Source organism: Puntigrus tetrazona, chromosome 25, assembly GCF_018831695.1.
Source record: "Puntigrus tetrazona isolate hp1 chromosome 25, ASM1883169v1, whole genome shotgun sequence".
In the NCBI taxonomy this organism is placed as follows: Eukaryota; Metazoa; Chordata; class Actinopteri; order Cypriniformes; family Cyprinidae; genus Puntigrus; species Puntigrus tetrazona.
In genome coordinates, this window is record NC_056723.1 from 3,080,332 (window position 1) to 3,104,042 (window position 23,711).

General features: G+C 40.5%; 2 protein-coding genes and 1 long non-coding RNA gene across 6 annotated transcripts; 2 read left to right on the forward strand and 1 right to left on the reverse strand.

Moving 5' to 3' along the window:
• The first annotated feature begins 183 nt into the window (after positions 1–183).
• On the forward strand, positions 184–6,393 carry LOC122330631 (von Willebrand factor A domain-containing protein 5A-like). Of its 2 annotated transcripts, XM_043227806.1 has the most exons (20): positions 184–343; positions 541–743; positions 814–1,036; positions 1,111–1,271; positions 1,347–1,461; positions 1,539–1,714; positions 1,799–1,887; positions 1,969–2,113; positions 2,190–2,269; positions 2,340–2,454; positions 2,539–2,697; positions 2,788–2,891; positions 2,985–3,202; positions 3,286–3,324; positions 3,794–3,829; positions 3,904–4,002; positions 4,200–4,283; positions 4,348–4,484; positions 4,570–4,693; positions 4,821–6,393. In XM_043227806.1, exons 1-20 carry the CDS (start codon positions 304–306, stop codon positions 4,898–4,900), a joined length of 2,427 nt encoding a protein of 808 aa, XP_043083741.1. In that variant the 5' UTR covers positions 184–303; the 3' UTR covers positions 4,901–6,393. The 2 variants fall into 2 exon arrangements, 1 of the variants encoding a protein (XP_043083741.1); XR_006248046.1 differs by lacking the exons at positions 4,570–4,693; positions 4,821–6,393 and having other exon boundaries at positions 185–343; positions 3,939–4,002; positions 4,348–4,383.
• A 1,629-nt stretch (positions 6,394–8,022) lies between these two features.
• LOC122330702 lies at positions 8,023–14,656 on the forward strand. The gene is made up of 5 exons (XR_006248062.1): positions 8,023–8,147; positions 8,916–9,029; positions 9,109–9,237; positions 12,026–12,132; positions 14,527–14,656. It is a non-coding gene; the product is annotated as an uncharacterized LOC122330702 (long non-coding RNA).
• LOC122330623 (L-fucose kinase) lies at positions 13,677–23,061 on the reverse strand. Of its 3 annotated transcripts, XM_043227786.1 has the most exons (23): positions 22,623–23,061; positions 22,035–22,186; positions 21,321–21,371; positions 21,116–21,238; positions 20,814–20,886; positions 20,585–20,682; positions 20,429–20,509; positions 20,172–20,291; positions 19,927–20,098; positions 19,489–19,595; positions 19,313–19,414; positions 18,744–18,917; positions 18,284–18,357; positions 17,750–18,108; positions 17,461–17,677; positions 17,222–17,388; positions 16,317–16,544; positions 16,046–16,189; positions 15,768–15,887; positions 15,011–15,198; positions 14,839–14,938; positions 14,553–14,776; positions 13,681–14,336 (listed from the first exon to the last, which is right to left on the reverse strand). In XM_043227786.1, the coding sequence occupies exons 1-23, from the start codon at positions 22,702–22,704 to the stop codon at positions 14,235–14,237; spliced, it is 3,258 nt and encodes a 1,085-aa protein (XP_043083721.1). In that variant the 5' UTR covers positions 22,705–23,061; the 3' UTR covers positions 13,681–14,234. The 3 variants fall into 3 exon arrangements, with proteins under 3 accessions (XP_043083720.1, XP_043083719.1, XP_043083721.1); XM_043227784.1 differs by having other exon boundaries at positions 13,679–14,336; positions 14,839–15,198; positions 18,744–18,923; XM_043227785.1 differs by lacking the exon at positions 21,321–21,371 and having other exon boundaries at positions 13,677–14,336; positions 14,839–15,198; positions 18,744–18,923.
• Between the last annotated feature and the right edge of the window lie 650 nt (positions 23,062–23,711).

The following is a 23,711-nucleotide window of genomic DNA, read 5'->3' on the forward strand; positions in this document are numbered from 1 at the left end:
AATTATCCATTCGGTTTTTTAAGTTTTACATGAACAAAACGCAACACTCGGAGCACGGTGGATCTGAATATAACTAATTAATATTCATGAGTCAAACGTGGGCACGCCGCTTCTACGTACGTCTTAATTAATATTCATGAGGCATGACCGCGCTCCACTGTTGATCTTCTGACTCAGCGGCGGTTCGGCTACTTTCACTGCATTAGAAATAGAAATGAGGCAGATATAAACGGAGTGGTTCTGTGTTTGAGTATCACTTTTGATTTGTGGTAAAATCGCTGTTTTATCTAAAGGAGCGGCAAAATGGAGGTCTGCGGTCTAGTGACTGAGAAAAATGAGCCAGGTATGAATTCATCCGTTTACTGTTACCTGTTTCTTAAATTAAAACTTCAGCAAAATGTGGGAGAGCCGAGATGTCAATTACTATTACTATCTCAATATTTATCAGAATTTGTGTTTTTCTCAGAATTTTTTTGAATGGCCAGCTGCAGCATGTTGTGAGATGTGTTTATGATGTTGTTGTTGGTTCGTGTGTCTCAGTGCCTCTGAAGAGCATCTCGGTGGAGGTTCTGGTTCAGGATCATGTCTCCACAGTCTCCTCCACTCTGCAGTATGTGAATGAGGAAGAGCGCCCCCTGGAGGCCTTGTTCGTCTTCCCTCTGCCTGCTGATGCTGCTGTCTGCCACTTCAGTGCCAAGATCGGAGAGAAGGAGATTGTGGCAGAGGTGCAGGACAGAGAAAGCGTGAGTCCAAACACAGCGATTTGCATATTTATACACGACATATCAGCACTAACTGAACCGTGTCCTGCAGGCCAGGGATCAGTATGATGACGCTGTGAGTTCGGGTCAGCAGGCGTTTCTGTTGGAAGAGAGCGCAGAGAGTCCTGATGTGTTCAGACTGAGTGTCGGGTGTCTGTCTGCGGGTCAGAACGCTGCCGTCACCATCATCTACGTCACCGAGCTCTCTGTGCAGGACGACCACTCGCTGCGCTTCTGTCTGCCGGCTGTACTCAACCCCCGATACAGTCCAGCAGGTACTACAGCAGCTCTCACACACACTTTATTAGAGCAGAGAAGCTGATTCTAACACACTCTGTGTCTGTGTCAGGTTCAGCTGCTGGTATAGTCTCAGAGATTTCATCGGGAGCTGTTCCCTACACGCTGACTCTCGGTGTTCATGTGAGCTCTCCAAAGCCCATCTCCAAACTAGAGTCCAACTGCACTCTGGGTCCTCTGGTGTTCCTCCGCTCTGATCACACTCAGGCTACGGTACTGTGTGTCTTCATGTGTTTATCTGGATGTGTGAGCAGAGCAGCTTTATGCATGTGTTGTTTGTGTGTGTAGGTGAACCTGAGTCCTGGTCACATGTTTGATAAGGACTTTGAGCTGTTTGTGTACTATCAGGATACCCATCAGCCCTCTGCTGTAGTGGAGGCAGGAGTGACCACTGCCCCGCCAGGTAGAGGATCATGGGATTGAACTGGGATTATGGGATTGAGTGATGAAGGTGTCTCTGACTCTTTCTCTCTTGTTCAGGTTCTCTGATGAGGGACACAGTGGTCATGATAAGTTTGTACCCAGAGTTCCCAGAGGAAGTGATGAAATCACTGGCAACTCGAGGCGAGTTTGTTTTTGTGATTGACAGATCAGGCAGTATGGACTGTGTGATGCATCATGGGGAAGGAGCACAGATGCGCATTGAAAGTGCAAAGGTAAGAAGTAATTTAGTTTTTTTGCTTTGTTGATATATATTCAGATAAGGCACACTAGAATTATCTGTCCATGTCTCTCTGTAGGACACTCTGCTGTTACTCTTGAAGAGTCTGCCCATGGGATGCTACTTCAATATCTACGGATTTGGCTCTGATTTTGAGTCCTTCTTCCCGTTAGTGTCTAGATCTTCATTCATAGATATTAAGTTTTGAGATTTATAAGAGGAGGTGAGATGTTTTCTGTGTCTTTGCAGTAAAAGTGTTGAGTACAATCAGGACACAGTTGATCAGGCTCTGAAGAGAGTGAAGGAAATGCAAGCAGACATGGGCGGCACAGAGATATTACAGCCTCTAAATCACATCTACAGTCAGCCCTGTTACCCCGATCACCCCAGACAGGTACATCACCTCACTGTGCACCTGATCATTGTACAGATGTGAAGTCAAATATTTAAGACAGTTTTTTTTTCTTCAGCTGTTCATCTTCACTGATGGAGAGGTGTCTAACACTAAAGAGGTTCTGGACCTGGTGAAAAGTCACGCTCACTCTCACAGGTCCTGGGTTTGATCTGTCCATCATTCATGTCTTCATCACTAACAGTAACAGAGTTTCTCGTGTCTTCAGGTGTTTCTCATTCGGGATTGGTGAGGGTGCGAGTGCCGCCCTCATCACAGGAATGGCCAGGGAGGGATCTGGTCACGCTCAGTTCATCACAGACAGCGACCGCATGCAGCCCAAAGTAAAGCTCTCCTCTGGATTTCACACACACAGATGTTTTCTAGTCAGATCTCTCAATGGTTTCTCTCTCTCATCACTATCTCAGGTGATGCAGTCTCTCAGGTTTGCTCTGCAGCCCGCTGTGCTTAATATCTCTGTGGATTGGACGCTTCCAGACGGTGTTACTGTTGACACGCTGTCTCCACCCTTCAGTGTGCTCTTCCAGGGTCAAAGGGCACTCATTTATGCCCAACTTAAAGGAGAGGTGAGATGATGTAGAATGTGTTTCCTTAATAATTAGACCAGTTTTTCTCATTTGTTTAGATGATAAAAATCTACCTTTTCTCTTTCATAGAGTTCAGGAGTCTCTGAGGGAACAGTGACAGTCAAATACAGTCTTAAAGATCAACCGGTAACAAACCAGCTCCACTTCCGCCTCAAACCAACTGAAGAAACAGGGTAACACACACAAACACACATAGAAACACTGCTGCATTGTAGTGACATCAACTGTTTTGTCCATGAAAACACATTTCCTCCATGTTTCTGCAGGTTGTCCATTCACCGGCTGGCGGCTCGGACCCTGATCCGTTCTCTGGAGCAGGAGGAGAGGTCCGGTCCTGCAGATGCTGAGGGCATCAGGAGCAGGATGGTGGAGCTCAGTGTTCAGTCAGGAGTGAGCAGTGTTCATACAGCCTTCATTGCTGTGAATAAAGACAGCAGACAGACTGTGAAAGGACCCCTGCTGCAGAGAAGAGTGCCGACAAATGGTTAGTGTTCTTTCTTAATGTGTGTATAAAAAGCACTTTTACCTGATTAGTTGATGTTTAAGAATTGTTTAAATATTTTCCAGGTTTGTCTTTTGTTATTGCCCATATGGATGCAAATTATGGTAAGACAAACAACGTGTTATTTAAGAATAAAGATCTTTGCTCATTAGCCTGAATTCACGCATGTAAACATCTGCATTCCATCGATATGTGTCAGTAAAGCATCATCATGGCAGATTCAGCCACAACAAGTGTTTTACAGCAGAAGAGGAGGAAATATGTCTTAAACTACCGACTTTTTTGACAGAAGGAATCATATAATCATATGGTCTCATCTCATGCAGCCATAGGACTGACTACAGGTAGATAGAAATTTCACATTCTAGTGTTTTTATTAATATTTACAGACAAACCACATGCAAATTAATCAGTCAACACCATTGCTTCATCAGATTTGCTTCAAGGAAATTATGGATTATAGATGCTATTATAATGATACACACCATCAGTCAAAAGTAGATCGAACTTGTTAGTTTTGAAAACAAATAATAATAAGTTCTATAATTTTATGTGTTATTTTGTTTTCTGCAGACCGCATAACAGTCCACGGGTCAAAATTATCTGCACGTAAGAGAAACAGATAAAGAGTTTTTAATGTTTGCTTGCTTGTCTTGCTTCTTTACATATATATTTTTTGCCAGTTTGTGTAGATGAACAGTCATTTCATGCTTCAAAGATGCAGGGTGTGATATCGTTCCCTGAGCGGACGTTTGTAAAAATGTCCAGTTGGGTACCAGAAGGTAAGTGAAAGGCATGGTTTAAAACATGCTTTTTCTGGGTGTTAAATAATGACACAGATACCATAAAATGAGTAGTGCAAGCTTTAGTAAATCATGTTGCATGATTCATTAAATACCAGAAACACAATGAATGCATAACATGACTAAATGTGAGATACAAACATCACCTCATGGTTAATGATGGTTTTCTTCTGCAGGGATCAAGAACTTTTTCCACCGTGGATCTGCGACTACGACTCCCTCGTCTTATCAGACAGACTCTGAAAACAAGAATAGACATGGTATGCATAAGTCACTAAGTCACTATGTATGCTGTATGCTACATACATTTGTGTCTGTGTTCAGCTCCTGAGCCCCCGAAGGACGCTCTTCTTCAGCTGGTTTCTCTCCAGAAGGCGTCCGGCTGCTGGGATCTGGACGAAGCACTGGCTGATGTGTTTGGGAAGACGGAGGATGAGCTGACCGATCAGAAACCAGCACAGGTGAGAGATGTGAGGAAATAATAAGACCGTGATGATTGTGTGCAGCGTCCAGTAACAGAAGCAGTGGATGATGGTCTGTACACAGGTGGATGGGTCAGTATGGGTCACTCTCCTGGCTCTGATCTGGTTATACGGCTGTAAAATAGAGCAGCAGGTGGAGTGGCAGTTTGTGGCCATGAAGGCAGCGTCATGGATCGGCTCTCAGAAAGGTGACATCTCCATTCCAGACCACATTCATTCAGTCAGCGCTCATCAAGAGACGCTTCAGCAGATCTCTTCAGTTCTATGACACACACTGATGATTTGAGTGTGTGTGTGTGTGTGTGTGTGTTTCAGTGGGAGATCTGTCTCAGTGTGTGTGTGCGGGGAATGTCCTGCTCGGATGTCAGGTGACCAAAGAGACTCTGGGAATCTGAAGACATCAGCGTTTCTCCGAAGCGGACTGGCCATCGCGAGCACGGGGAAAATTTTACACTATATAGTTTGACCATGTATTTTTAGTGAAACTCTAATCATACAAATGGAAAAAATACTTCAGTAATTTAAGTGAGTACAAATCTTAATGTTTAAGCAGCGATATTTAATTGTGTGCTTCTAATTTTATAGCAACAATTTGGACAGGACAAGTCAAAACAAAGTCCTAATCCCAGCTAAACACCAAATGCAGACCTTGTGCCAAAAACTAAAGTGTTGGGACACCGCCTTCTTTAGAACAGAAAAATGCACAAAACTGTGGCAACAAAGATGGATATATAATTGATACGTTTCAAAATTGTATTTTCATATTTGTTGAAGCAGTTTTGGAAATGTCTAAAATGACCGCAGCCGTATGTACGAGTTTTTTGACTGTTTGGTCTGGTGGTCGCAACAGATTCTGCAAACCAGTAGAGTTCTTCCACACTGACACAGTCATTTCTTTTCGAACCTTGCCTTATACACAGAGGCATTGTCATATTAAAATAGAAAAGGGTCCTGTTTAAATTGTTGCTATGAAAGTAGAAGCGCACGATACCCTAGAATATTGCTGTATGTGTAAACATGAAGATTTGTTCTCATCAAAATTGCTAAAGTAGTCAAACCTGTTCATTAGAAGGGGGTTGTCCCGGTACTTGTGCAAACAAATTACAGTCAGGTGGTTGTTTTTTAACGAGGTGGAGATGTGTTGATGAAAATAAAATTGTGAAAATAGTAAACACACATATAAGGGGGAGAGAGAGATTAAAAAAGGAAAATCAAGTTCTAATGCAGTGCCTTGATTTATTTTGCACTGCCTCAGTCTAGGGATTTAAACTTTTTTTATGTGATAATGACAATGGTTGTACAAGAAATATTGTTGCCCGTGGTTTCAAAATGTATTGTGGGTTTATGGGATGGCCTGGATGAGTGTGAGATTTCCCAGCCTGTAATTTTACCCCAGTCCGCCCCTGGTCCTTCTACATCCTCCTCTGTCAGAAGACCAAAGAACAGATACTGTTACATTTACTGTTAATCCGCTACTTGTTTCATTAACATTTAGTCCATTTTATTTGCTTAAATCTTCAGTAAATTCTGAATATATGTGACTTGCACCATTTAAGTTTTATCTGCTAATATCTACTAGTATTTGTTTAGTAATTATCAATATTGACATTATCGACCTTGTATAAGTGTCTGCCTGCAGGTAACAGTTTTAGAAAAGCTTATGTGGAAAACAGTTGAAATCCTCGGAAAGGTAATATGTTGCAGACATGAGGGTGTCTCTCAGTGGCCTCATGGTTGAATAAGAAGGGAGAACCCATTTTGTTTTCTTATCTTAAATGTATTACAGACATCTTCAAAAGCTGCTATAAGTGTTTTGTTATCTCCCTGCTCGGCTCTTTACACTGATTGATCATCACTGTAGAGAATTTAAAGCAATAAAAAGACAAACGTTTGGCTTGTGTTTCAACTTCACTATTACTTTATTGTTGATCTTCTGACTCAGCGGTGATTCGGCTACTTTCACTGCATTAGAAAGGTTCAGAAACACAGATTTAATCGTGAAGATCTGCGGCAGATATAAACGCAGTGGTTTGGTTTAGCTCACCTTGCTGGAGGAAAGGGGCGGTCTCATAGAAGGGGAGGGGCATATAGAAAGGAGAGTTGTGTTGGGGGTGGAGCTACACATGCTAGAGGTGGAGATCAGCTTAAAAAGAATACATAAAGTTTAAATAATAAATATCAGTACATCTGATCTGCTTTTAACAGTCATTTTTATTAAGTTAATTATTAAAAATATGGTTTTAGAAAAAAAAAAGATGTTACAATAAAATATTAATTTATAATGCAGCTATAAAATATTGCATAAAAAAAAACAATGGTTATAGTCCAGGGTCACATATTTTAGTTGGCAAAATGTGCGTATACGCACACAAAACACAGACGTGTATCTATAACAAAATGTGCATTATTAAAATTGTAAACAAAATAATAATTCTAAAACATTCAATTTCAATTCTGGGTACATTTGCTATAATTATAAGATTATACTGTAATATGTACCATTTTATCCGGGATATGGATGGATAAATTCATATTAGCTGATTATTAGTACTCATGCAGTCAGTACCTTGCGTGTTTTCCCAGGCGTCGGTGTTCCGGCGAGTCTCCTCTTGGTTGGGGTTCTGATGATGGTGCCGTATAGTAGATCTGTCTGTTTCATTTTTTTCAGTAGTAGTAATTTAAAGAACATGCTCATACTCTTGCCTGTTTCTCTCCTTTTCTGTGCAGTAAGTAATAACATCCACTCTTTTTGGATTTTACAGGTACATGGATTCAACAGATTGAGAACTCAGATAAACAGATTTTCACAAAAAAAATTAAAATAAAACTTTTGCTGATTTCTTATTATACATCATGTAATACAATAGAACAAACCAAAAGGCAATGCTTTCAACCCAAATATTGTGTTACTTGTATACTTCAATAAGAAAAGATCAGATAATCAATTGGACTCAAAATACAGAATAGAGATCTTTCACCTCAAATTGCAAATAGTATATATAATGTAAATCAGAGTTCATGAATAGATGAGCTCAGAAAGATACAATGCACTTTAAACAATTCAAAACTTATTGAACACTATGACACTTGAATACCCTTTGATACTCATTATCATTTTTTTACACGTGCGTTAGCTTTAGCCCATGTGCTATCACTTTCAGCTCACATGGTCTATGTAAACCCCTCTCAAAATCATCTATTAAATCAGCGGCACTTTTCTGACACATATATCAAGTTAAAATTCGAACTAAAGCTCACCAAGGAAAGGGATAGATAAATATATTCAAGAAGGAAGCTCTTTTGTGGCACTTTTAAGCTCTGGAGGTCTGCATGTAACTGCTGTCATTTTTTAAATTTATGGAATTATATTTGGTCCCTTTCATAATTTAGAATTCTTTGTTAATTAGGTGTACTTTTATGTTCTACTTTGTATATTGTATGTAATGGGACTTTTATTTTGACATCTTGTTTCTGGCGCATTTGCGCAGGCGCCCGCGCTGGTGCGACGTTTTCTTTTCCGCTAGCTAGAGGCAGGCGTATGTGTCGCATACTCTGTTAGAAGTTTGCTCTCGTCGAAAAGGACTTGAATAATTACAAAGATTTAAGGACTGTTTTTCTTTCTCACAGCATGCAGCCAACAAGGTATTTAGTTTTGTTTGTTTAGTTTATTAATATTTGTCTGTTTTGTCTGTCTATAAAATGTTAGTATGTTTGTTGTACCCGCTTTTACGTTGTGTGAAACTCATACGATGTCTTTATTTTATTGTAAATACTTGTTTAGTTTTCACGGTGGATTTTGGAGAAAAGCCTTCAAATAAACCTGTAGCAGGAGAACCGCTTGTGTCTGTGCTGGAGGAAGTTACACTGCATTGATTGATCTCTGTTTCACAAGTCTCGTCTCATCCGCTTAGTTCTCCGACGACAGATCCTTCGCGTTATAACATCAGATTCAGAAATCACGTTTTCTATAGTATTTGATCATTTTTGCTAATTAAGTCACTTACATAGAAGGATTAGGTGATCACTTCTTGTAGAATCGAGAATTTTTCTCTGATGCACTCTCCAAGGAAAAAATAAGCAGGGCTTGATTTACTGCTGCCACTAACTCTTAAAGTTTTTATCAGCGATGCCGATTCCCATTTCATTTAAATCCATATTAACCTGAGTCAATACGGGTTACACATTGTTGGCAAATGTTCATTTTTGGGTGAACGATTTTTTTAAGTTCCCACAACCAGCACAGTAGGTAATTTTGCGTGCTGAAGTGTGCAAATTAGGATTTTGCCAAGATGCTAGCTGTTGGCATACCACCGTGGTAGGGAGGCCTGTTTCTGCTCCGGGCTGTAGTAACATTTCTCCCAAATCTTGACAATCTCAGATTGGATTCTGCGCTTTGTTTTTCTTTTTCAGTTCCTCCAATCGCTGAAGCTCTGCTTGTAGCTATAACAGTGAGAAAGACAGCGTGAGGGATGCTTATAATTCCAGCAGAAGCTCAAGATGAAACATGACCTAGTTTAGTGACAGGTGAGTGTACTTACTGCGTTCAGTCTGCTGTTTGTGCTAGTGTGGGTGTTTTGCTTGAGACTTTTTCTTTCATCCTCAGGAACCTGCAACATCTCCCACAGCTCCTCAATTTGACCACGGATGGACACACGCCACGCTTTACTTACCTGTGTTATGTGCCCATGGCTCAACTGAGTTCACCAGTCAATCCTGAGAGATCACCATGGAGGTAAATAGAAGAAAATTAGCAGCTCTTTGATATAGGAACTGATCAAAATATGGGAAGTGATCAAAAATACATCTTCCCAACTAATATTCGACTTACTGACAAGAAAGTTGTTCGCTGTGTGCATGGTGATGAAAAGCTGCTATCCACAGCAGAGGTGTATGTGAAGGTAAGAGGGCAACCTTACCAAGAGGATGCCAGTCTTGTCCCGTATAGGGAGAGAGCCAAACGGAAGGAGGTAAAGACTTCTGACAGTGGCACTACTGATAGGTACTACCTTCAAGAAGGAATGCTGTGTTGTCAACTGGGCCCTGTGACACAACCGGTGGTACCCGGTGTGTCCGAAGTTATTCTTTCTCTGGGTCATTCAATTCCTTGGGCTGGACACCTGGTGAAATGTAAAACTATCACTCATATTGAGAAATACTTCTTTTGGCCTAGGATGAATGCAGATATAGCCCAGTATTGTAGAAGTTTCCCAGAATGTCAAAAGTTTCTACCCAGCGTCCGAGTCGAATCCCTCTCCAACCACTTCCAATTATCGGCAGTCCTTTGGATGGATATAGTCAAGCCTGTGGAAAGAAGTCGTTTAGGTAACTGATTTATGCTTGTTATCACTGACTATGCCACCAGATATCGTGAAGTATTTCTATTGAAATCTGTCAAGGCAAAGTATGTGGCAACCTGTCTAGTCCAACTGTTTTCTAGAGTTGGGTTCCCAAGTGATATTCTAACTGATCAAGGAACTAACTTCATGTCCACCCTCCTGAAACAACTGTACAAGCTGCTGGGTATTAAGAGTCTAAGAACCACCCCATAACATCCACAGATTGATGACCTGACTGAAAGGTTCGACCAGACCCTGAAGCAGATGCTTCTTAAGTTTGTTGGTGATTCAAGCACTGATTGGGATCAATGGCTTCCCTACCTCTTAGTTTATAGAGAGGTGTTCTCAACCATCTTCTCCCCAGCTGAACTGCTGTATGGGCATGAAGTGAGGGGTCCTCTCAGTTTGTTACATGTGATGCGGGAGGGGAACTGTGGTGCAGATGTGGAGGCGTCTGGAGAAAAGGCTCAAACCCATCAGAAAACTTGGTATGATTGGTCTGTCCCTTGAGTGACAGTTTAAACCTGGACAGAAGGTACTTGTTACCCACTCATGAAAATAAGCTATTGACAAAATGGCAGGGTCCATATGAGGTCAAGAGGAAATTGAACTTTTAACCTTCTGAAGCCATGGGTGCCCTGTCAGAATAACCCTGTCCAAAGCTGTATGGTTAAGCAAGTGAATGAGGAGGACACGGCTGACAGTATTTGCCTTCTCCATCTGTTGAGGATGTGGACTTGAGTCACCTGTCCCCACACCAGCAGCGGGAAATGAGAAACATCTGTTTGCCTGAAGTTTTCTTAGAGTATCCTGGATACACTACACTAACACAATATGACATTGTGTTAAAGCCTGATGGTCTGGTAAGAAGGATGAGTTACCGAGTTCCGAAACGGCTTCAAGAGGCGCTGAAGGAGAAAATTGACCTAATGTTGAGACTGAGAATTATAAAGCCGTCTAAAAGTGAGTGGTGCCACCCAGTGGTCCTAGTACCCAAGAAAGATGGTACCATCAAGTTTTGTATAGATTTCTGCTACCTCAATTCTGTGTCTAAATTTAAAGCGCATTCAACTCCCCAAATCAGTGGCCTGACCTAGGTACTGCTAAGTTTCTGATAACTATTGACCTGTCGAAGGGTTACTGGCTGGATGACATTGTTGTGTACAATGAAACATGGGAGCAACACATGGAGCGCTTTTGAAAGGTTCTGCAACATCTTCAGCAAGCTAGTCCAAAAGTGTGCTATTGCAAAAGCAGAGACTGAGTATCTGGGTATTGTTATTGGCAAAGGGGTGATAAGGCCTCAAGTGGGGAAAGTTTGAGCTAATTAAGAGTGCCCACAGCCACGGACTCACAAGGAGTTGAGGTCATTTCAGGGTATGGCTGGATTTTATAATAAATTCATCCCCAGTTTCTCCAGCAGGGCAGCATCGCTGACCAATAAGTCCAATAAGTAAGTGGGCTCAAGAAGTCCTAATCAGATGAGATGGACCAGAGAGACTGAAGCTGCATTCCAGGACATCAGAACAGCCTTGAGTAAAGATTTTATTCTCCAAACATATGCTTCAGACAGGGGCCTCTGGGCTGTGCTGTTACAGGGAGGCCCTAATGCTTGACACCCTATTGTGTTCCTCAGCTGAAAGCTCTTCCCCAGGGACGTCTGCTATTCTACCGTGGAGAAAGAATGCTTGGACATTAAATGGGCACTGGACTCTCTGAAATATTACCTCTTGGGAAGGGAGTTTATATTGGAAACTGATCATAAGGCGCTACAAAGGATAAAGGACACAAACAGCCTAATTACTCGCTGGTATCTTGCCATGCATCCGTTTAGATTAACTATTAAACATGTCCCTGGCAAACTTGGCTGACTACCTTTCCCAGTGTGCCAGTGACATTCCTGAAGGGAGGGAGTATGTGATGGCCCATGATTTGGCCACACATTAGCTAGTGGTAATAAATAATTGCACACATACACATTTGCCTTTCACACACTTTTATTAAAGTAATTTCTTTTCTTATAGTTTAAATTAATTCTGTTGATTCTTATTTGGTTAAGTGAGACACAAACGCTTCATTTAAAAAAAAAAATGATTTAACATCACAGTACATCATAGCTAGTTGTAGTGCACACAATTGAGCTCTATTTTCTGTGCATTTGTTAATATTAATTTTCTTGTTGAGGTTACCGTGTGATGGTCTGGAGATTGGCAGGGCAGGCCAGGGAAATATCTTGCGGACTGTGACAATCACCACGGCTATATGAAGTTACAAAATACCAATACAAAGAGGTAAGCACTTTCTGGTCTGTAAGATTGAATTGAATATGATCATGAAATGCAAAAGGCAGTGATCAACAAACACAAGAAACATCAATTAATGTCAGAAAACATCATTTTCACACTGATCCAACAAAGATCATGAGTCACTAGACACAAAGAGAGCACATGGCCACCACAAAGACAAAGCCATGTGCTCGAGCACAAGTCAAACAAAGAAAGATTAAAGAAAGACAAAACAATTCAACAAGAAATATGATTTAGATAGAAATCTCCATGTTGCAGCTATACCCATCCCCTGGCTTCTTTCTGGGTCTCATAGACACCACCGTTTTGATCAGCAAGAGGATTAGATATAAACTCTGCCTAATAATACATATATATAACTACACTCTGTTAATAAATTTTTTTAACAAGATCATATATAGTCAATATCACAAAATAAAACCATTAAACTGATCTAGACACTGACGTATATGTTTAAATACTAAACACTGTAAAAGTAGGAAAGTAGGGTAAGAAAAGCCTTTTTTTCTTTCTCTTTTTTTATGTATTCTTTTGACTTGGTTTGCCCCAGGTTTGAGGGTTAAGTGGGTTGTTAAATTCATTCAAATTCATATTTCAAAGTCATATTTCTTTTCTTAAAGCTAACTTTTAAAAATAAAACCTATCAAATAAATTAATAAATTAAATTTTCAATCTTTATTTATTATTATTATTATTTTGCATTTTAATATTTAATATTTCAGCACAGGCTAACTTGAACTAACAATCACAAATACTGTTTATTTCAGTATTTATGTTATTATAAATGACTAAAATCAAAAGCTTGTATCCATTATTATTTAATGGACCCGAGATGACATGATTAAGGTAGATTAAGAAGTATTGCTTATTGTTAACGGGTCGTTAACTTATATGACCTTAGTGTACAAGCGTTACATAGTTAGCATAGCTCTTGTTTCAGCGAAGCAGAAATCATTTGTTCAACCCAAGCTAAAGAATAGTAATGTGAGATTGATCAAATATAACTGCAGTACATGATTTTAAGAAATATTATATTAAATTCTTGGTTAAAGAGATGTCTTTAAACCAAATTTAAAAAAAGGGCCAAAAGCTCCTTTAGTGGACTCTGCTATCATAGGTACTACCAAACGTCCAAGGGTTTATTGACCTTAGGAAGTGTGAAGGATTGTAGTGTGGTAGAAAAAATGGTTAACTATGCAGGAGCTAAACCATTAAGGTAACACATTTAACTGACACAGAACGTAATAGATAGCCAATACAAAGACTGTGAAATTGGGGTAATTTGATAACATTTTCTTGACCTGGCGAAAAGCTGCATTTGGGAGTACCTGTAGCTTGGCTATTGAAGATGCAAGACAAACATTACAATAGTCCAGTCTACAATTCATGAACTAGCTTTTCTGCACCAGAAACAGGTAACAAGTTTCGTAGCATGTTCTCAAAAGACAAGCTGCTGTCTAATATAATACCCACAAATTTTGACTGTAGAGGAAGTAACCAAGAGATTTTGTGTACTGTTTTGGAAACGGTAATATTTCTGTCTTATCGGAACTTAATAGGAGAAAATTATTGGTCATCCAATATAATACACACTCTGTTAATTTATATAAATTCTGTATATTTATATAATTAAAAAATTTAGTTTGGTCTTGTTGGGATATATAGTTGAGCATCATCAGCATTCCAATGGAAACAAATCCCATATTTTCAAATAATATTACCAAGGGCCAAAGTGTATATTAATGATAGTAGAGGACTGAGGACAGATCCTTGTTGCACTCCATATTTTACTGGTGATAACCGATAGCCCTCTTGATGTGATATGAGATTTGAAAATGGAGGGGAAAAAAAGTTTGAAAAGGACTGCTATCTACCATACTCACATACTATCATCCATAGTAACAGTACAACATGGCTAATTTCTTAAAATAACAGTTTATTCAATTTAGCAAAAAAAAGACAATCTTCTCTGGTTTCTTAACATATGTAATACAATGCTTCAGGAAAGAGAAAAATTAAGTGCAAACACTAATATATGATACATTTACAGAAATAATACCAATTTAACTGATATACAAGGCACTCGTTTATGTCTTCTGCTGTTGTTCAGGATGTTCAGAGCTCTTCTGAATGATTGAGATCCCATCCATATCCAGCTCCACTGAATGAACACTGAAGGAACCAATGCCCTGTCAAACACAACAGCAGGATACATTTTACTTAAACCACTGGTGTTTTTCCTTGCACACAAGTGGTTAAATTAAAATTTAGGTAATTAGTTTTAGCACAGTAAACAGGCTTTTCAAAAACAAGTCACCTCACAGCTTCTATAGTCTGGATACAAAACAGCATTCTTCTTTACATGTTCTCGTTCTGCAGTGGTTGACCCAGTTCCTGTGACACACCTGTATGTTTGTGAGAATCTCTCCTACTGCTTCCTTCAGCTGCGGCTCACGGGTGAGTAAGAACAAGAATCCTCCTCCTCCCGCTCCTGCCAGACTCTGTCCTAAACTCAGCGGCTGAAGTGCCTTCATCATGGATCTCACTGCCGCTGGTTCACAGCCTGGAGCCATCAGCTTCTTCTGCTGCCAGTATGTGTCCAAACAGTGTCCCAGTCTGACAAGAGATTCTGAGAGAAAGAGAGAGATGCAAATCAAAGAGTCAACCGAACTATGAGTTTTTCACTCTTACCGTCTCTGCAGGCTTTGGCACACTCCTCTGCATTGGTCACCAGCTGCTCTGTGTTCTGTACAATGGAGGGTAAACGTGCGTACCAGCTTCGCACCACGTCCTGCACACACACACAGTGATCCAGTGAAAACACAACACTCTGATTAATTGAGTCACCATCAGCCACTGGTACCTGCAGCAGGTTGCGCGCTAAACGCGTCTTTCCAGTGTAAACCAGAAGAAGATGCTGCTGCAGGACAGACAGGAAGTCTGGAGTCAGAGAGAGCTGTTCTACTTCCACTCTCAGCGGTAACTGAGCTGCAGATCGAGCCAGCTTCACTCCTCCAAACAGCCCACCAACCTGGTCCTGCCATCCTCCACCTGAAACACAGCACAAAAGTAATATATATATATGCATATGCATGCGTATGTATATGTATGCATGTATGTATGCGTATGTATGTGTGTGTATGCGTGTATCTGTGTGTGTGTGTATGTATGTGTATGCATGCATATGTATGTGTGTTTGTATATGTTTACATGCGTGTGTGTGTGTATGCATGTGTATATGTATGCGTGTATGTATATGCATGTGTGTGTGTGTGTATATGCATATGTGTATATGTATGCATATGTATGCATGCGTATGTATGCATGTGTATGCATATGTGTGCGTGAATGCGTATGCATATGTATGTATATGTGTATGCATATATATATGTGTGTGTATGCATATGTGTATATGTATGTGTGTGTATGTATTTGTATGTGTTTGTATGTGTGTTTCTGTATATGTTTGCATGTATGTATGTATGTGTATGTATGTATGTGTATGTATGTATGCTTGTGTGTGTGTGTGTGTGTGTGTGTGTGTGTGTATGTGTATGCGTATGTATGTAAATTACTCTAGAAATGATGTGATGCTTCTCTTTACGGGAGTAAAATTATACCAGTGGTGAGTATCTGCTCCAGATAAAGAACATCATGAATGAGAGAGTTTGTGTCGTAGCTCCGTCCCGTGCATCTGTACACTGCTGCAAGAGCGGCACCTGCCAGAATACTGCTGGTGCCTAGAAACACACATGCATATACACAATGATGACTTATTTTATATTATGTGAATACATTTTCTAGATCACATTATACAGGTCTTTTGCTCTTATTACTATGGAAGATGTCTTTTTGTGTTAATCTGAAAACTATTTAAATAGTGAAGAGATTTACTCACCGAGACCAGATCCATGTGGCAGTGAAGAGCAGCTGTGGATCTCCAGTCCGCCTCCCCAGCGCTCTAACAACTGATCTTTCAGAGAGACAGGAGACGATACACACACCAGCTCACTGCATACACACACGGCTTTTAGCAGAGCACCTGCAACACAAACACAGCTTAAGATATTTACAAATATGTCTACATTATGTTCAATGTTTTGTGGTCCGTGTTCATGTTTCAGGTGGTCAGATCTCACAGCAGCATACGTCTACACTCGTCCTCTCACCCGGAGCGTGGGGCTGGCAGTAGTCTTCCAGGTCAGCGAGATGCTCACAGAGTGTTTCTGTGGAGATGCTGCAGGCCGGTTCACCGCTGCTACTGACCAGCAGCAGATGAGGCTCCGGAACACGGCGAACTCGAGCTCCGATCGGACGCTTTCCATCCACCTTAATGGCCACATTTACCACCAGTCCACCATGTTCAAACGCTATGGGAGGAGTGTCACTCCAGCCACCTGAGGACGTACACAAACACTTTCAGAGCACACTGTCAAAGACCCAAGAATTTAGCTCGACATTTCAGAAATTTACTGCATTTCAAAAAAGTTCCCAATAGGAAAAGACTTGTAGAAAATGTAGAATGCTTACTCTTTAGTCAACAAAATCTATTAAATAGAAATATATAAACTAAATACATCTGAACTACTCTCGAAAAAAGTATCTTATGCTCAACAAGTCTTCATTTATTATAAATGCAGTAAAAACTGAAATATTACTACAGTTTAGTATAACCTTTTATATTTAAAAATATTTTAAAATGCAATTTTAATGCAACTTTTGATGCAAAATAGAATTTTCAGCATCATTACTCCAGTGTCACATGATCGTTGGGAAATCATTCTAATATGCTGATTTGATGCTCAAGAAACATTTTTTAATTATTTGTTGAAAACGGTTCTGCTGCTATACTGATACTGACGCATTTGTATTTGGTATCCTATGATAAACAGAAAGTTCAAAACAACTGTTTAATCGAAAACATTCTAAATGTTAAAATGCATCCAAAGTTCAGTTTATATTCAAAAAAATAAACTTCCATTTAAAAAAGGATTCTCAGTTCAAATCCGAATGCACACATCACTGTCAAACACAGAACTCTCCGATCAGCTGAAATGAAGGATGCTTTTCTCACCTGACAGGTCCAGTCGAGCAGGACACTCCACTTCCTGCCACTCGCCCATGGGCGGCATCTCTCCTTGACCAATGAACACAAACTCACGTGCTGACATCACTGCCTTCCTCAGCAGTATCTGTCCCGCCCCCTCGTAATGCCTGGCGGCCCTCACCAACAAATCTGGTCTTTAGAAAGCAATGGCAAATCAAAAACTCAGTCTACAACCCTCAAAGGTATGCCTTTTCTTAAGTTCTGACCTGCCGAGCCAGTGCTTTCTTTGATTGGCCAATTCTTGGACACCTGCAGGTAAGTTTCCCTCTTCTAGGAGCTGAAAAGCAGGAGCCCATAAAGGATTCGCCGCCGGTCCACTTCTCAAACCACCTTTACCCTCTCCGGCCAGACAGCCGAGGACGTCAGCGATGCAGGCGAGACAGCGAGCTGCTACTCCCAGATCAGCACTGCTGCCTGCGGCCACTGAGAAAGCAGCAGGACCATCAGTATCCTCAACACTCAACGTGCACAAATCGCTGTTCGTCTGCTCCTCACCCGAGTCCAGCACCTGCAGTAGCTCCTCCTGCTGGCCGGCCAGTGCCGCTGCTCTGAAGAACGGCAGCAGACTGAGATTCGTGTGACCCCGCAGAGCGTCTACGGCTCTCCTTCGGCCCACCCTGAAGAACAGCTCTTCTCTCCAGCGTAGCTCCATCTGCTGGTCTGTCAGGATGAGAATATCCCTGAGAGAGAGCCTCCAGGCTTCCCTCCAGCTTTCCAGACCACCAGCACCGCCCAGGAGCCAACAAACACCCTCTAGTCCAGCGGGCCCCGAACGCGGCAGGAACACTGGGAACAATCGGGCGTCCAGCAGACAGCATGACTCGGTCCTCTCAGGTGTCCAAAGATACTGAGGCCTTTAACACAAACACACATGTTAGACACACTATTTAAAAACAATCACTGTTTCAAAAATTGTAAAATGTGAAGCCACTTTGGCAGCTCAGGCTCTTCCTGGCTTTTAGCTACAATAAAGAGAACACCTTTAGTCAAAGGCTGATTATGTGAGGCATGAAAGTAGAAATTCCTTACTTTATTCCAGTCCGACTGTAAAAATCACTCCATTTTTGATTAAGGAACGACGCATTGACATCGTCACTGCAGGCCTGGGTGGAGATAATTAGTGAATAATCAGCGTTGGGGAAAGTCGCTTTTGAAAGTAATGCGTTACAATATCGCGTTACTCGCTAAAAAGTGTCAGATTGCTTTACTTTTAGAGAAAGCGACACGTTAGGTTGGGGACAGCTGTCAAAGTTAATAAATGGGAAAACAAAGTTACTAATTTGAAAAAAGTACATTTTCAGGTAAATTACATAGTAATCCACAAGTGTGTTAATGGTTACCTGAGAAAAGTAAACTAATTATGCAGCTCGGCTTATTTGTAATACATTACCCCTAAAATACGTAAAAATTAAGCATACATTTTTTTCATTTATATTCTCAAAATTATACGTAAAAAAAGAATTATGTAAGTAACAGGCTCTAAACTAACCTCTAAATTGTCGTGAGCTCCGAAAGCTGTAAACACGGTTAACTTTAGCTCTCCCAGCGTCACCCTATGTCCCTGAACGATGATGTCACTGGACAGGGGTAGTCGCTGGATGCGGGATGATGAGGTCAAATCAAGCCCTGACAGCAGGCACCCAGAATGCACCTGGACCGGACCCTGTAACTGACAGTGGCACATTTTGATAACTGCATCATACGGGCATGAGATCATCTAAGGACAATAAAAGTGTAGTTACACAAACCATTCAATATAATAATAACAATAAAATAATATTTTATTATAAAAATTAAATCAATAAAATATATTACTATTTTAACAGCATGACTGGTACTGGTAAAACATTAATTAAAAATCAATAATAAATTTGTTTTATACGATAACAGTAAATTTGTGTCATACTTTTTAGGTTTAAAAGTGTGAAATATTAATATGAAAAGCCTCCCCAAATATGCAACAGATTTCACATCAGTAATGCTTCATAAAAACAGGATACAAGCGAGAAAAAATTATTCACGCCTTTAAATAATAGATAAAGTTAAACGTCTCCAGACCTGTAGATGGCAGTGCTGCACAACAGCTCCTGCTGATACAAGAACATCTCCTTCCAGCACACTATTAATCACCCTGCTGCCTTCTGCCACAGACTTCGCATCCTTTAAAGAAAAAAAGTTACAAATAAAAAACATTTCATAAAAAAATTCCCAGACACGTTCACAACATTTCCCACCTTGATATGAGAGAGTATCATCGTCTCAGTTCCAGTTTCTGTCAGACGGAGGACATGTTCTCGACCCAACTGAGTCAAATAATCATATTGACCGTCTGGAATGTACACTGGAAACAGAAAAAACTACGTTCAGAATAATACACTACTCTACATTTACCGTTTCTGCGATATACAATATGCATACTCGGAGGGTATACAGATTTTTAGTATGGAAAATCCACGTAGCCTACGTTTAACCAAATATTGCAGTATATAGTATATAAAAAATACAAAAGTTAACATTGTATTTAAAACGTATAAAAGAGTACTTTCGTTATAAACCCGTGCGGTGTTCGTTTATGATATTTTTCCATTCCTAAGCAGACTGCACTTGTCAGAAACATATACGTACAAATCGGGAAACGAAAGGAGAGAAAAGCAAAAATAGTGAAAAAGTACACATAGAGATGGAGGGTCCCCTGAGGGTCCTCCACAGCACAGCTCTTCCGCTCCTCACTACCGCCCCCTGAGGTCCGGAGGGTGAAGTACAGCCGCTTCTCTCTCCACTGACGTATTCATGCTCCGTCACGTCAGAGCAAAGGCACAGCAGAATATCCAGAAAAAGAGATATCTGCAAGAGAGTGCAAAAATGAGAGGGAAAGTGGAGAGGAAGAGCTACAATGTAATGTGTATTTGTTTTTTACCTCAAGCGGCAGAGCTCCCGAATCCATGCCAAGATATGTGCAGCCATCCAGTGGCGATGTGACATGAGTCTGTAAGAGTTTCTCTGCCACAGTCCTGGAGAAAAACACCGGGCCGGAAACCTGAACACCACAAGCACCGCAAAATCATTACGGCACGCAATCATCCAATGTATCAGATCGGATCGAAACCTTTCATCAACGCAATATGCGCTCTTGTCTTAAGACAGTTTTCATTAACACATATAATAAACATTTACCAGGGGTACTTTCCCATCAGGCAGTGCAGCACAACTGATCGTCTCCTTTGAGCCCTTATATATAATGTTGCATATTCTGGCCTGTAAAAGCCAAAATCACACATTTGTCAGAAAGTGATGCACAAGCGCAAATCATCCTGATTTTAAGTAACGCACCTCTGCATCGGTGAGATAGACGCCGTGATCAACAGCAAAACCAACATCTCCTGGCAACGCCACAACCCGCACCCCCGAGAACCCGTCCCATGAGATCCCTGTAAAGACAATCAATGACGCGTCTTACTAAAGTACGCTTAAGATGCTAGCTTTGTCTGCGCAAAAGGATTAAAAGGCAAACGTTTCTTTTATTCTTGTTTGTGTATTAGATGTGTAAAAGCAAGCTCACGCCGTGGTGTTGGAATATTCAGGATCATATCAGTGCTGCACACCCAAACGCCTGGCGGAGAACCGGCGCAAATCTGAAACATTGCACTCTGTATTATTTATATACACATATTGTAGTCAACATCTGAAGCGGATCAAAAAAGGCTAAAGTTGTCCTGAGACAAGAATGCATTTTGATTTTAGGTTTTAAGACGGCTCTGATCCACTTCGAATGTTGACTGGTGTTTATAGTAAGAAAAAAAAGAGAGGTGGATGAAATCATGTGTATTTGTCTGTGAGTAACCATGCATTCGCTCTGCTCGCCTTTGAGGACAGACAGTCCAACAGCAGATCTAAACAGCAGACAGATCCCTCTACGGCATCCGATCTCTGCACGGGCATCCAGCAGAAAGCCCTGCTGCAGCCGTCCCACGGGAAATCTCTGCCCTGAAAACACACATAAAAACCTATTAGAACACCTCTGAGAATCATCTTCATCTGAAAGGCTATTTTTTTGTAAATGACAGACCGTGTGAAGGATGAGAATATGAGCTTCTTCCAGAACATCGGAGTTCACCACCTAAACAAGAACATGCACGTTTAGGGAACTTGATGCATATTTTGCAGGAAGATCCTTATGAATTAAAGTGCTGAAAAACTACATGGTTAGGTGAAGGGGTTGGTTCAAGGTTAGTACCTAGTTATTACCTAGTTTATGTAATTACTATAACAAGCACATACGAAACGGTAAAATAAAGTGCTAACGAGAAAACTATTTCGGTCATTTATCATGAACACAATTATTACAGTGCTGAATAAGCAATATGAAATCTATATTCATTCCCCAGTCTAAACTAAAGGATATTTGTTTTATTATACAGTAAACATTTCAGTTGATCAACAAAACAAAGTTTTCTGAATGGTTATGTGACATTTCTGAAAATTCAGGTTTAATTACATTATATATTAGCATAAAAAGACGTTATTAAACTGTAATAATAATTTACAGCATAAATGTTTTTATTATATTTTTTTATCAAATATGAGTAGGCCTTGTGGGGCTTTTTCAATACTAAAAAACATTAACAATAATTATCTTTTTGCTTTTTTCTACTTTTGATCGGTAGTATAAATCTTTATTCCATACGGATCCTTTAGAAATTCCTTTGGCAATCATGCACACATCCTTTGAGATTCCTCTGCACACACACACACAAGACACCTAGAGTAATGTGAAGCTCACGCTGTATCCAGCTCTGGCGCTCAGGTGTTCTGCAGCCACCAGCAGGGCATTCAGTGTGGCCCCGCCGCTGCCCAGCCGGGCGTGAGGGTCAGGAACGGTCAGCAGCAGGGCATCTGCTGGGAGAACCCCCCGCTTCTGACGCACCTCCAGCTCTGAAAACATACACACACCTCTATGAGATTCCCCTAAACCTGGTCAGGAGATCTGCGTGAGCTAGACCCTTATCTAACTAGGCTCTGTGTGGTTCTGTGGTAAGGTGATAGCATAAGAAAGTAATCCCGCAGAGCTTTGATGGCATCTGATGTTAATACCACAGTAATTAGGCATATAAAACGACACCTGAATCCATGTACTTAAGTCAAGATACTTTAAATTCTTTGGTATTATAATAATATAATGTCCCAAACAACCCAGAGTTATGCTATAGCACTTTTTTGTAATTGTCTATATGTGCATTTTAAACATTGTCTTAATGTTTTCAATGGATCTTAATGTGACCAAATGGATTCAATAAAAACAATATAACGTACATGTTGTCTTTTTAGTAACTCAGCACAGGCATACGGTGAGAAGAAATGAAGAACTCACCTCTCTGGAAGGCATAGACACTGTCTTTATGTTGACATGTGAGCACGATAACTGTCCACTTCTGCAATCCTTCATCTGCCATCCTGGCGTGCTTTATTTCTTACTCTGTGATCAACAAGTCCGCGCGTACAAAGAGCAGATACAAACAGCGCCTGGATCCGATTTATTCGCCATCTGTCACTAGATTAGAACTCAGGGTAATCGTTAGTTACCCCATTCGTGCTTTTCGACCACAAAACAGTGAACGCAACACTTCCGGACTACAAAGCAGCTTCTGGACTACAATCTGACTGTATGTGCGGTGCGCTGGGAAATGTAGTTTAACGCGAAACAAAAGTTTCGTTTACTTTTAACAATATTGGCATGAATATGGTTTCATGGACATCAACGCACAAAATCTGTGTCTAATAATACGGTTGTACCTAAATCTAAATAAAAAGCGATTTTAAAAGGGGACGTTACCTCGTAAAAGGCGATTTTAAGGAAGATCTGGGGACTTCTTACCTGAATCATTAGTTTCCAACAATCGAAAACTAAAATTATAGTACGTTTAGCTCTTTATTATAGCATAAAGCTAACACAATTTCTTACATGTATCCTACATTTCACTGGTTTGAAACTAACAAAAACCAAGAAGGCTTATCTGAAATCAAACCTGCTTGTATCAAATAAGCTAACTTTTCAAAAGTAACTGTCAAAAACAGCCAATATGAAATGTCACAAACATTTCATACATTAAAAAAAAAAAAAAGGGTTAAGAGGAAGAATTCCCTTTTATTTTTTGAAAACATTATAAAATATGAACTCAGTCGTTCATTCCTATGTAACATGTTTACATGAACATGCAGAGGCAGACAGATCATGAAATGGTCCCACAAAGATTTCAGAGAAAAAAAAACCCTGACAAGAACATACACTGCGATTTTAACTTTTCCCTCATAGTTCAATCAAAGCGAACCCTAAACACCTTCAGTAACATGAAACAAAACGGTAACAGCTCAGGCATTGGCGCTGAAGTCAAACTAGCGCTAGACGTTTACATTCACAGTAAGATTATAAATGGCGTTTGATACATCAGATCAGGCCGTT

What these genes read in the sequence shown, in the direction of transcription:
- LOC122330623 (XM_043227784.1), bottom strand. Translation starts at nt 22,704, where the DNA reads ATGGCAGATGAAGGATTGCAGAAGTGGACAGTTATCGTGCTCACATGT. An exon ending in CGGGAGCTCTGCCGCTTGAG is followed by an intron (nt 20,099 to 20,171) that starts GTAAAAAACAAA and finishes ACTCTCTTGCAG; the next exon opens with ATATCTCTTTTTCTGGATAT. An exon ending in TGCAGCACTGCCATCTACAG is followed by an intron (nt 18,924 to 19,312) that starts GTCTGGAGACGT and finishes TGCCACTGTCAG; the next exon opens with TTACAGGGTCCGGTCCAGGT.
- LOC122330631 (XM_043227806.1), top strand. Translation starts at nt 304, where the DNA reads ATGGAGGTCTGCGGTCTAGTGACTGAGAAAAATGAGCCAG. An exon ending in GACTGAGAAAAATGAGCCAG is followed by an intron (nt 344 to 540) that starts GTATGAATTCAT and finishes CGTGTGTCTCAG; the next exon opens with TGCCTCTGAAGAGCATCTCG. An exon ending in TGCGCATTGAAAGTGCAAAG is followed by an intron (nt 1,715 to 1,798) that starts GTAAGAAGTAAT and finishes GTCTCTCTGTAG; the next exon opens with GACACTCTGCTGTTACTCTT.